We start from the raw sequence: 13,901 nt of genomic DNA on the forward strand, positions 1-13,901 counted from the left end.
CACTTTCCACATGGAAATGACACATCACTTTCATTCATTTTTCATTGGCCAGAGTAAATGTTCTTAGTTGTCTTTGGTTGCCTTAAAAACCACCACAAAACTTAGTGACTGGAAACACCACCATCATATATCTTCCTCCTGGACCTGCAGTTTGGGCACATTTGCCAGTGGTGGCTCTTCCTTGCCCCATGCATTGGCTGGGGTGGTTTGAAGGCTGTGTCTTGCCTCCCTTGAAGGTTTGCTCGCTTCCCTGTCTGGTGGTCATACTGGCTTGCAGCTGAGATTCAGCCGGCACTGCTGGCCAGAACACCTTCATGTGGCCTCTCTACATGATTGCTTGACTTTCTCTTGATATGGGAGCTGGTTTCAAGAATGATCATCCTAAAAGAAAAAGATGGAATTGCATGGCATTTTTATGACCCTGTCTCTCAAGTCAGGGAATTCTGCCATACTCTATTAATTGAGGCATCATGAAGACCCTCTCAGGTGGGTGGTCAGTCCAAGGGGATAGAACCTAACTGAATGTCAAGCATACATGGGATGAAATGTAGATTGCCCCCATGTGTGGAAAATACTATCTGCTATGTTACCTTACATAGCCATGCCAAACTTTCATATGCCTGGAAGAAGGTTGTATCAATTAACTTGTGCTGTGTAACAACTAAAAACTTAACAGATTTGAACTACTCTTTTTTTTAGCTCATAATTGTGTGGGTCAGGTCTTTGGTCTTCTGACCTAGGTTTCTAAGTTCATCTCTGCTGGTCTGTCTCATGTTTGTGTGGTCTACTGGCATGTTAGTTAATTACTGGATTACTCAAAATAGCCACATTTATGTGTGTGGCCAGTTGGCAGGCTGTCCACCATGGCTGTTGAGTGGAGTGCCAGGTCACTCGACTGTCTCCTCTCATTTGGCAGGCTAGCCTGAGCTTCTTTGCATGGAGTTCAGGGGCTTCCAAAGAGCAAGAGGAAAGAGGCAAGCCCTACTGCCCAAGTCTTTGTTCAAGTCATTGCCTGTGCCATGTACCTGCCATTAGATTGGCCAAATGGAGCCACATGGCTAGCGCCGGACTCAGTGTAGAAGAGAATTACACATGGGCGTGGATACAGGGAAGGGGATTATTGCTAGCTGAGATTACAGGCATGCGCCACCATGCCTGGCTAATTTTTGTATTTTTAGTAGAGACAGAGTTTCGTCATGTTGGCCAGGCTGGGCTCTAACTCCTGAACTTGCGTGATCCGCCCACCGCAGCCTCTCAAAGTGCTGAGATTGTAGGCATGAGCCACTGTGCCCAGACAGTGGCTATTATTAAGTAAAACAAGAAACAAAACAAACAAAAAAAACAACCAAAAAAACCCTGAACAAACAAACGATAACAACAAAAACTCAAAAAACAAAAAAACAGATGCTGGTGAGGTTGTGGAGAGAAAGGAACACTTTTACACTGTTGGTGGAGTGTAAATTAGTTCAGCCATTGTGGAAGACAGCATTACGATTCCTCAAAGACCTAAAGACAGAAATACCATTCGACCCGCAATCCCATTACTGAGTATATACCCAAAGGAATCTAAATCATTCTATTATAAAGACACATTTATGTGAATATTCATTGCAGCACTATTCACAACAGCAAAGACATGGAATCAACCTAAATGCCCATCAATGGTAGACTGGATAAAGAAAATGTGGTACTTATACACCATGGAATACTATGCAGCCATGAAAAACAAGATCATGTCCATTGCAGGGACATAGATGGAGCTGGAGGCCATTATCCTTAGCAAACTAATGTAGGAATAGGAAATCAAATACTGCATGTTCTCACTTGTAAGTGGGAGCTAAATTATGAGAACACATGGACACATAGAGGGGAACATATAAGTTATCTTATATGTGGTACCTTTTAATTTACATTTTTGTGATGAACTTTTAAGATAAACTATGCTGTGATCAAAGAACACGGGTCTGTGTGATACCTCTTCTTTGAAATCTTTGGAGGTTGCCTGACACATGATTTTTATAAATATTCCACATGCACTTCAGAAGAATATTCTTCCACCTAATGGTTGCGTGTGGAATTCTGTTTTTCAATTAGGCCAAGATTACTAATTACGATGTTCAAATCCTTTACATCTTTTCTTATTTGCATTTTTATTTTATTTGCTTGGCCTATCAATAGCAAGACGGGGAGTTGAAATTGTCTGCTTAGTAGATTAGTTTACTTTTTTCTCTGATTTTGTAAATTTTTGCTTTATACATTTTGAGGCTATTTTATTAGTTTTACAGATGTTTAAATTTATTATAATTGCCTATTTATTCTTTTCACACCTCATGGTAAGATGGAGTATGACTATGTATGTAGATAAGAATAAAAATTGTCTATGTATCTATATGCATATGAAAAAATGTATCTCCACACATCCATTTGTAGTCAAATGTTTATCAGAGCTAAAGGCTGATTTCATGTCTCCTAATAATTACTGTCATTTGTGGTACACCTGTGACATACGAAACACCCAGAAGCCACACCAAATGTGGATGACTGCATGTGAAGAAGCTGGCTGAGGGACATTCGGCTTCTCCCACTGAAAAATCACAGCAGGAAGTGATGGAAATCGGTTTCTACCTTTGGTCTTGCTGACTTCAAAGCATTTCACTAAAATATCATTTTTTTAAATTAAATAGAAAGGCAGTATTTTACATTAGACTGTCCTTTACTACCTACATGCAAAATAGTACTATTTAACAAAAAGAAAAAGTGCTTTGAAAAGAAAGAAAATACGGATAAGCTATTACTGCATGGAAAAACATCTAAGAAACAAAGAAGTTGTCACATAAGAAATAAAAGTGATGGGTATTTAATAGGCCTAGCAATTAGAATCCATCTGAAATTACCAGAAAATGCATGGAAAATGAAGGAATAAAATGCTTACAGTGGAAGGAACCCATTGTCATCACAGTGGATGATACCATAGTTAAAATATCGTGCTTTAAAGACATTTTCGTACATTTCATTTAGTATGCATTATATGGTAAATTTTATTTTACCTTGTTAAAGCCATTTTTAAAAAGGCATTTTAGTACATTTTAGGTAATATTGAAAGGATTTTAGTACATTTTATTTAGTTTGCATTATATGGTATTTTTTTTCCACAAAGGGAGGAGGGGTTAGGATACATAGTTATTTAATTGAGATTGATGATGGTTTTAATGTTTTAGTTTGCTTATTTTAAAGTAGTCTGTTTTATATTCTAATATTTGCAAACAACTCAATCAGAAGAACATGGCCTCGGGGTGTACCTTGCTGACTTCCTTCCTTTCTCCATCTGCTGGGAGATGGACAGGAGAGAGGGGGAGCTGTCATCCTAGGTCTGAGGGTGTCTCTTTATTCCATTGACTTAGCCATAAGAAAAATGCAGGCTGGGCGCGGTGGCTCACGCCTGTAATCCCAGCACTTTGGGAGGCCGAGATGGACGGATCATGAGGTCAGGAGATCGAGACCATCCTGGCTAACACGGTGAAACCCCGTCTCTACTAAAAAATACAAAAAACTAGCTGGGCGAGGTGGCGGGCGCCTATGGTCCCAGCTACTCGGGAGGCTGAGGCAGGAGAATGGCGGGAACCCGGGAGGCGGAGCTTGCAGTGAGCTGAGATCCGGCCACTGCACTCCAGCCTGGGCGACAGAGCGAGACTCCGTCTCAAAAAAAAAAAAAAAAAATGCATGATGCAGGCAGCGAGGCCAGGGAACACTGTGGCCTGTAAGCTTGTACATCCTCTAGTGAATACTCGTCTGTTCTTCCCATGACATGCTCATGCAAGGTTCTTAAAACTTCAGAGTTAGCATTCAAAAGGCAGATACAGAATAAACTGTGGCTGTTCTCTTCCTTGAATAGTCTCTGTTTTTCAGTGGGCCCAGGTTTTGCAAAGGTTAGGGTCACAGGCCTCACAAGCAGCAGCTGACTGTCTCAAGCCGTTGGCCGTCTGAGCCTCTGGCTCACCCTTCGAGGTGGGGGTGTATGGTCTGAGGCTGACGCTCCTCCTCTGCTGTGCAGAACCCACCTGCTAACGTCACCCACCTGGTGAGGGCAGGCACACCACCAGCCACCGAGGATCATGACCTGGATTAGGACTTCAGAGGTCGAAGTCCTCTTTATAGTTTGCAACTGCATTGTCATAAAGATGTATGTAATCTTTGACCCTAAGAGTTTGTGCTTTTTTGGCTGCTCTCATTTTGAAAGAAATTTAAACATTTTTGCAGGACTCTAAGAGGGTTGTAGGACCCAGACACTGTGCTCACTGTGACTAATAGTGGAGAAGTCAACTGCAGCCCCGACAAATCACATCTCAGGGATCTGATTTTTTAAAAAGAGAGAGAAAAAAATAGAGAGTTTACAATTTAGAACCAAAATCAAAATCAAGTCTTACATACTTTACCCAGAAAAATAAGACATTGGGTCTCTGTCTTATTGACAGAGAGATCCTTTAAAAGAGAAGCACGGGCAAGCTCTTACAGGTCGTTCCATTTCTCCTCTGCTTTCTGGAAGGGCTATATCACCGTTTTCTTCTTGCCTGCTTTACTAATTTTCACTTTACAGTCATGCATATTTTTGCCCTGTTTTTCAGTCTTTCTGGAGAACTAAGAGCCAGTAAAGTCAATGATTGTTTCGCCCCTGCTGGGGTAATGAAATGACTGGAAAAAAAAAAGTCATACAAGGAAATAGGTTTCCTGATTATTTACTGGTTAGTTTTCTGTCCACAGCTCAGTGAGGTTCATTTGGGGAGGTTTAAATTAAATCAGTTTTCATGGCTCCATGTGTGTAGTGATCGTAATCTCAGATTTGATGTCCTCAGATGACACGCTGTCATGTCCCACGTGTCCATTTGTTCGTGGTGTCTGAGTGCTAGGGAGTGCTTGCAGCCTGGCAGACACCTAATACCCTTTTGCAGTAATTGTAAGCTGTGTCTGAGGGTAAGAGTAATAACTTAGGCACTTAATCATGGATAAAAATAGCAGTGGAGGGAGAGAATAAGAACATCTCATTTGATCTTCTTGTTTTCTGCCAATTCTGGAAACACACGTTCTTTTGGCCACAGCAACAACTGGTCCCATTCGGTTGAGCTCGCTGTCTGCTGAAGGACCACAGACCCATAGGTGATCCCCAGGCTGGAGGCCTATCTCCCCCACCAGCTGGACAATGCATGGCAGCCCTTCTCCATGCCTCAGTCTCCTCAACTGTAGAATGGAACTAACACTAGTGCCCTCCACCCTGCCTGCCCCCACCAGGATGGTGGTTGTAAAGATTAAAGAGGTTAATATATGTAAGCCTGCTTAGCACAAGAAGCACTTACTAGCATTTACCATTCTTGTTGTTCCTCTTGCCTCTTTCCCAGGCATCATTTATCACACATAATTGTGGGAGAGAAAGGGAAATGATGTCAGTTAAGGGGGCTTGGATGCTGGCTTTTCCCCTCCTTGGGAACCAGGACTCTGTGTGGATTTTTGGCTGGTCTGCTCTTGTTTCCCCATCTCCCTGTGCTTCAGTGCCTGGTATTTGCATGGAGCCATTTCCAGTGTGAAGTTAGAGCTGCCAGTGGGTGGAATGAACCTTGTGCCCACCTGTAAAGAATAGAGATCACCAGACGGACAGTCCCTTTGTAAGTCCCAGATATGGTCCCAGCCTTGTGGTTTTTTGTTTTTTTTTTAAATAGAAGTGTCTATGGGTATTTCCATAACTAAACACGTTTGGGTGAGGGGTAAAGACCTTACACTGTTTTCCGATCCATAGGAAACGCTGTCCATACCAAGCTTCCAGCGCAGTGTTTTGCAGAAGCTACAGCCTAAGCCCAGGCTTGTGTAATCAAATGAAACATAATGTCTGTATGTGGAGCCGAACTTGTGTAGAATGGAAATAGTGGGTCTTTGTCATGTGGTAAGGAAGAGATAAATAGAAAAAAAAAACTGTGTGCCAAAATAAATGTAAATAAATGCGTTAGTAAGAAGTGAATAATAAATGCCCATTTTCTTTTTGCTTGTTTTTTTTTGCCATGTTTGTTATTTTATTTTCTCCACCTCTCTTGAGAGAGACATCACAAACATGGCGCTCTCCTCTATGCATTTCTTGCTCCCTCACTTTCCACATTCAGCACTTTCTGACCCTTTTCTGTTAACCTATGATCCTGTCAAAACATTAATTGCCATGCATTAAAATAAAAGCTTATCACTTTAAAGACTGAGATAATTAAAAAAAAGTTTTAAAAATAAAACGTTTAAAATCCATTTGGAAGCTAGTTTTCTAAGGCCAAGGTATTTCTGCTCCTTTGATTTAGGGAGGGAAGTTGGTTGTCTTATTTTCTCCTGGCATTAATGTGTTCTTACATTCACTTCTGAATACAATCCAGTTCTGCGTTGATCAGGGAAGATGTAACTTTGATGAGATATTGTTTTTCCTATTTTAAATATCCAACATTGGATTATCTATTTAGAAAAACATGTTTATTTATTATGAAAGTTGAATTTTAAATGTTCAAACTGTTCTACTTTCAAAACAATTTCTTAAACCCAGTATTTTCTGACATTGACAAGTGTTGATAACATTTTAACAACATAAATCATTGGTATCACAGTGACTCTAAATGGTAACTTTTCCATGTATTTTTTTCTCTCCTCAGGAAGTTGAAGACCATGTGGCGTTTCTAATAACAGTTCCGACCGCCCTGGCGATTTTCTTTGCGATATTTATCCTGGTCTGCATAGAGTCTGTGTTTAAGAAGCTGCTGCGCCTCTTCTCGTTGGTGATATGGATATGCCTTGTTGCCATGGGATACCTGTTCATGTGTTTTGGAGGTACCGTCTCTCCCTGGGACCAGGTAAGGTGTGAAAATATTTTTTGTACTTCTTTTATGTTTTGGTTTGTGACATACTTAGTTCTGTAAACAACTTGGCCTTAAACTATAAAGAGGAGTTCTGTAACTGAGAATGGAGTCTAATTTTTAAATTTCTATTTCTAAAATTTATTTTTAATCGACAAATTATAATTGTATGTATTATGGGGTACAATGTATATGTATTTATATCTGTATGTATGTGTATATGTATAGATGTATGTGTATATATATGTGTGTGTATAATTGGATACATATATGTTTAATATAAGATTAAATGAAACTATATGCAACATGTCACTTACATATTTTTTTTTGGTGAGAAGCTTTAAAATCTACTCTTTAAGCAATTTTGAAATATACAATACATTATTATTAACTATGGTCAGCATGTTATACAATAGATCACTATATATTATTCCTCCTGTCTAACTAGAAGTGAAATAAGCCAGGCACAGAGAACGAAGGCTTTTGAAATAGCTGTCTTTGACTCATGGTCAAAGTCACTCTGTCTCCATTTTAGCAAACCCATCGTGTCACAACCAAGGAGCTGGCCGGGGCCTCATACTGTCACTTGTTTGGGATAGCTGAACTTCAGTTCTGTCTGTAGCCTTGTTTAACATCTCGAACCACAGTTTCGACAACTCAGTCCTTCTCTTTCCAGAGTGCCTTGTCTAGGCTTCCTATTTCTCCAGGTGCCTGCAACCCTCCAGGACTGGTTGTTGTCTTTAAATTCCTTCTCAATTACTAGAATTTTCTTACTTAAAGACCCTTCCTAATTCTGTGACACTGATTTTCCCTCCACGTGGGTCACAAGCTATTGAAAGGGTGGCTTCGGATACCTACCGAAAAACCCACGTTCGTTCATTTTGCACCGGTTGAGGCTCTGGGCCTCAGGTCATATCCTGAGGAAAGTGTTGTCTAACTATTGGCTTTTTCCATAGTGCTGCTGCTATGTGGGTGGCTGCTCCCAGCGTATTCATCTGACAGCATGATAAACGGTGTGTTGTCTAGGGGACAGGCCTAGGCTGAGATGTGAGCTACTAGCTTAGAGCTTGTCAACCAAGACATGGAGTTTTGAAGCCATCCAGGGAGAGGGTGACTGAGTAGCTGAGAGGGCTGCCACAGGTTTGGTGGGGACATTGAGAGCCAGGGGTGTGCCAGCAACAGGATCTGGAAAGGAATACAGGGGCCATGATGGGGAGAAGAGAGCCAGTGAGGGTACACTGCTGTAGAGGTGAAACAGGGAGGGTTTCCAGAGGGTGTGGACAGAATGGCTCAAATGCCATGTCAAGGGACAGAATACTGTTGGTGTACCTCAGTTGGAAAGAGCCCAAAGACGAGCTTGCCAGTGCGTTCTGTTGGTAAGTAGTCCTGTGACCTCTGCCAAGCCATTCTTCTCTTTGTGCCTCCATTTCTTGTGCAAAGGGAGGAGGCTGGACTAAGTGAACTCAAGTTAGTCTTCCTGGCTCTAAGAGGACACGCATAGTGGACACAAGACCTGGCGGGAGCCATCATCTCTCCTTCATCACTCTCCCACTAGAGCCCCTTGGAGGGCTGGGCACAGGCCCCCATGCTCTGCTTGGCTTCTTCCTCTCCCTCACACTCCCTGCTCTCTCCTTCGCCCTCTGTGGTACTGATGCCACTTACACTCTGTCCTTCCCCACTCAATTAGAAATCCTGGCTAATACCATTAGACAAAATACTATGTAACAGTGAGGTAAACATGCAAGGGAGAAAGAAAATTCTAATTATCTGCAGATGACCATACTATCTATACAAATAAACTGGGAGTCACAGATCAACTCACAGAACTCATAAGAGAGCCCACCACGACTGCAGGATCAACATAAAAACAATAGTATTCTTGTGCATCAACCCTGAACAATTATAAAAGGTAATTTTTAAAATTACCATTTAAACATTTTCTCCCCCAGCAGCCTAGACATCCTGTTGCATGCATACTGGTGCCCAGGTAATGTAAATAGGAGAACAGTTAAGATTCTGCTGGTCTGTTGCCTGAATCTGATGGTCTCTCCTTGCACCAAAGCCATCTTGTTTTAATGTTACAGGTTTCTAAGAAGACTTACTATCTGGAAGGCCAAGTCCCTCCTCCTTGTTCAGAATGTTTTTAGCTCACTTTTTCTTACAAATCAGTTTGTCATGTTCAATGAAAAGTCCATTTGGGTTCTGGATTTAAATGATCTTGAATTTCTAAATTTTTGTTATGAAAGATATTTAAAGCCTAAGAATTAATAAGAGGGTAGTATAGAAAACATCCAGAAATATGCTCTTTTTGTGTTTAGTCTTTTCATCAAATGGCATGGCGTGTCTCTCAAAGAATTCTGATTGCTTTTTGTGTCCTCCAGAGACTCTCTTTTCTTTATAAAATCAATAATAATTTTCCTTAGACTCAATCTTAGGTACCTAAGGTCTTTTTGCTGTTTTATAAACGGAATTTTTAAAATTACCTTTTCTAATTGGTCAGTGTTGATATATGAGAATACTGTTGTTTTTATGTTGACCTTACAGTGTCAGTGGGCTTTTCTGAGTTCTATGAGTTGATCTGAGACTCTCAATTTATTTGTATAGGTAGTGTGGGCATCTGCAGATAATTAGAATTTTCTTTCTCCCTTTCATATCCTCAGTTTACCTTATTCTGATGTAGTATTTTGTCTAATTATTTTAGCCTAGATTTCTAATGCAGTGTGGAAGGACAGGGTATAAGTGGCATCAGATGTTTAACTTGATGGGAACATGGAAGATTCCAGTAATATAATATTTGCTTTATCATTGTTACTATTTTTAATAGAACCAATTAATCAGGATAAGGTCCTTTTGTCTGTGTTCTTGTCCACAAGTTGCATGTCCTTAGAACGATTTTCCTGACTCCCATCTGTCACGTCGTAAGGCAACATCACTCACCTGGCTTCAGTGTTTCCATGGCACTTAGGGTGACTTATAGAACCGTAAATTATAGGACACACCCCTCTCTTTGTTTATTGATTGTCTGCTGCTGGAACATAAGCTTCTGGGCAGGGATGTGATTGTCTCTCCAGTGTCTTATCCTTGCCCTTAGCAGAATGCTGTCCAGCCATTGGCAGCCAGTAGCTACTCATTTGATATGTTCATTGACAGATGACTGTATTTTCATCTTCAGGATTGTTGTTGTTATTGTTTGTATTTTAACCTGTTTTTATTGTGGTTGTTGTTTTATAACATGTATTTTTTTTTTTTTTTTTTGACACTATCTGCCTGCTTTTAAAGATCTCTCCAAGGATCATAAACATGCTTGTTTCATAGTCATTTTCTCAAGACTGACTCCTCTCAGGTGTTGAATTTGTTGGCCAAATTTCTCGGTTTTAGCTGTCCCTGTGTACCTTGACATTTTTGCTTTTACGTACATCTTGAATTAGAATATATTCACCTCTGCCCCTAATATAACCCTAACCATTCTGTGGTTGTCTTTCCCATGCCACTGGGGCCCTGGATAGTGAGTGTATATGAGGCTCAGCCCGGGTGTTCCATGTTAATTTTGCAGCTTGGGAGGCCAGCTCAACCCGTGGCCTGGGGATGTTTGTGGGAGGTGCACAGCTGTGTCTGCTCAGTCCTCTCACCCAGGGCATGATGCTCCGAAAAGGCCATAGCCAGGCTCAGTGGCTGCAGCTATTTTTGGCCACTATTCCTAAGCCAGGAGCAATGGCAGGGTGTGTGCCTCATGCAGTGGACCGGCTCACGCCCCTTGGAGAGACATTGAGTCCTGCCCCTCCTAAAGCTTGAAGTCCTGCCCAACACTTCTAGCTGCCCCTGTCCATTCTATGGCAATGGGGATTTAAAATGAAATTAAAAGCAAAAGTCTACCTTCTGGTTTCTTTTCTTTTGTTTTTTTTTGAGACCGAGTCTCACTCTGTCGCCCAGGCTGGAGTGCAGTGGTGCGATCTCTGCTCACTGCAACCTCTGCCTCCTGGGTTCAAGCAGTTCTCCTGCCTCAGCCTCCTGAGTAGCTGAGATTACAGGCACGTGCCACCACACCCGGCTAATTTTTGTGTTTTTAGTGGAGATGGGTTTCACCATGTTGGTTAGGCTGGCCTTGAACTCCTGACCTCGTGATCTGCCCGCCTTGGCCTCCCGAAGTGCTGGGATTACAGGCATGAGCCACTGCGCCCAGCCCTGGTGTCTTTTACTACAGACTTCACATGTGTACACCCCTTAATTAGCCATTAGGAAGTGTTGCGGCAGGTTCACTTTGCTTAGGAAAGCACTGTGCTTAAGAAAGCAGGCTGCTTTCAGTATCCTTTGGAATAGAATGGTTCCCACTGGAAGATGGTTAAATTAACAACATAGTTGTAAAGTGATGCAGGAATGAGCCTGCTATACAGTCAGAGGGAACAGTCTACAAAGGACCACTCTCACTGCTGATACTAATTGCAGGCTGGGGGGTTTCCAGGATTACCCAGGAACTTGTGACAGCTGTTATCGCTGTGATTAGGGATTGCTACATGGAGAGAATACAGAGACACTCTGGCAAAGAGAGGAGCCCAGGAAAACCACCAGATGTGCAGCCCCTGTTGTCCCCCTCTCTGTGGAGTCATGGATGGTGCTGCTGTCCTATAACCACGTGTGACAATGGCCAAAGAGAATTATCTATTGCCGAAGCTCAGCTGAGCCTTTGATGTCTAGAGTTTCCATTGGGGCTCAGTCATGTACTGCCTGCACAGCTGACCATTAGTCTCCAGCCTTCCACAGGTGAGGCTGACACTTTTATTCTCCAGCCCCTCTGGAGGCAGCACTGACATCACAGGGCTCTAAGTTCCCATCATAAATCACATTCAGACTGTCCTGGGGTCTAAGCCCCCAGATACGTAAACACACTCTTCTCAGGCAGAACATTCCAAGGGCCTAGATCACCTTCCAGCATTTGAGGGCAAGGCCAGACCTCTTACAAGGTTAACTCTAAACTGTACAGTGACTTGAGTGCAATTCATAGTCAGCAACATCGCCAGTGCAGAGCACAAAGCACACACAGCTAGCATGTGCATGCTCTGGACCTACTGCTAGGCCCTGTTCTGAGGGCTTCCCTTCCATGACTTCATTCATTCGTTTATGAGCGGGGCACCATCCTACCCCAGCTTTCCAAGTGCAGAGACAAAGGCACAGGAGGAAGGCTGAAGTACAAAGAAACTTGAGCCCAAGGGGTCTGCCTGCTGAGGCTGGCTCTCAGCCAGGAGACCTGTGCTTCTCAAACGGAAGCGATTGCACCCCCAGGGGATGTGTGATTGTGTCAGGAAACGTCTTCCATTTGTCACAGCTTGGACGGGTATGGGTGGGTGCTACTGTCACCTCGCGGGCAGAAGCTGGGGATGCTGCTAATCACCATACGACGCACAGGACAAAGAATTATGCAGCCCCGAGACTCAGCGGAGCCGAGCCTGCGAAGCCCGCGTATCACCCAACATGGCTTCTCTGTAATGCCTTTTAAATAACCAGCTCTTAAGCCCTCAGTGAGCGGAATTGTATGAAGTTGCCAGAGCATGACTGAAGAGTGACGTTGGCAGTTTTGATCAGGAAAAAGGAGTGATTTTTCAGTGTGTGACCCTGAGAAAGTATAGGCAGGAACAAGGGTGGTGACCCTGGGGGTGGGTCAACAACCTGGGTTGGGAGGAGTAACTGGGAAAAAAAGGAAAATCGAGGGAAAACGACCCCAAACCTTCAAGAGATTTGCCCTCACAAGTTTTGACTGTAAGGGGTGGGGTTTTCCCAACATCGTTATTTTAGTTCGGCACAAACCACCCCCATCCGGAAGGTTCCCTCTGCTCTGTGCTGCCGGCACTCAACCCAGCTGATGCCGTTCCACGTAGCTGCCTCCCCGATGAAAACTTTTAAAACAGTATAACCTCTGAGTGAAGTCTGCGCAGTAACCTGCAGAGTTTCTGGCTCCAGGTCAGGGCAGCATTTGCATTTGACACGGAAGTCTTTTTGGCCTGCCTCTTGCCTGACTGCCTTGTGAAATGACTTTCATTTGTGCTTCCAGTTCCCCATTGATAGAGCTGTTTGGATGGCTGTGAGGGTGATGCTGCAATTGTGTTTCATTTTTCTGAATGGTTTAAAAATACGTGAACATGTTGAACTCAGAATTAGCAGAGGAGTATGTTTTCTCTGCCCTGGTGCATCTAGTAAGTGGGATCATTTTATTTTTAAGAAATAAGTGATTGGGTGTATCTCTCCCTCTCTGTCCAGCTCAATTACACAACACAGCAAAGATCTCTACCCATAATTGCTGTGGCGCCCACCAGTCCCACCGGGAGGAACAGAGAAGCTCGGAATTCCAGAATGTGTTTATTGGAGCCCTGTCACTGATTTCAAAAAGAGCACTCATTTGTCCCATGGGTAGACATTGGATCCGTTTCTAGTGCTGCAGTAACCAAACCTCTTCCAAGTTGTGTTCCATGGCTTAGAAAAAAAAAAAAGATATTTATTGTCTCAGTTCTGGAGGTCAGAAGTCTGCAGAAGTCTGAAATCACAGTGTCAGCAGGGCTGTATTCTTTTGGAAGAGTCTAGAGGAGAATCCTCCCCTGCCTCTTCCAGCTTCTGGTGTCGCTGGCATTCCTTGGCTTGTAGACACATCACTCCAGCTCTGCCTCTGTCTTCACGTGGCAGCTCCTCTGTGGCTCTTCTCCTCTTTTTATAGGGACACCATTCATATTGGATTACAACCACTCTAATGACCTCATCTTAACTGGATGACTTCTGCAAAGACCCTGTTTCCAAATAAGGTTACAGTCACAAGTTCTGATGTTTAGGATTGAATCTATCTTTTCAGGGGACACAGTTCAGCTCCTAACAGAGCACCCTAAGTGGGTACTCTCTGGTAGTAGGACAGGCATTTCCATCTTGTGGAGTGCTGCTCTGAGGTTCACTCGTCCTTCTTAGATTTGGAAATTGCTCTCGATGTCAGCTTTCCCTTAAACTTCAAATCCACCTTGAAATTAAATGTGGGTTGTGAAAGTTTTGAGACTTTTA

General features: G+C 42.8%; 1 protein-coding gene across 1 annotated transcript in view; it reads left to right on the forward strand.

Moving 5' to 3' along the window:
• The window catches only part of ADCY2 (adenylate cyclase 2), a 424,606-nt gene that overhangs the window by 8,415 nt on the left and 402,290 nt on the right, over positions 1 to 13,901 (forward strand). The window contains exon 2 of the mRNA XM_009208133.3: positions 6,669 to 6,866. Coding sequence (XP_009206397.3) covers positions 6,669 to 6,866 — 198 coding nt within the window. The remainder of the gene's footprint in view (positions 1 to 6,668; positions 6,867 to 13,901) is intronic.

The sequence above is a fragment of the Papio anubis genome, chromosome 5 (genome assembly GCF_008728515.1).
Source record: "Papio anubis isolate 15944 chromosome 5, Panubis1.0, whole genome shotgun sequence".
NCBI classification, from domain to species: domain Eukaryota; kingdom Metazoa; phylum Chordata; class Mammalia; order Primates; family Cercopithecidae; genus Papio; species Papio anubis.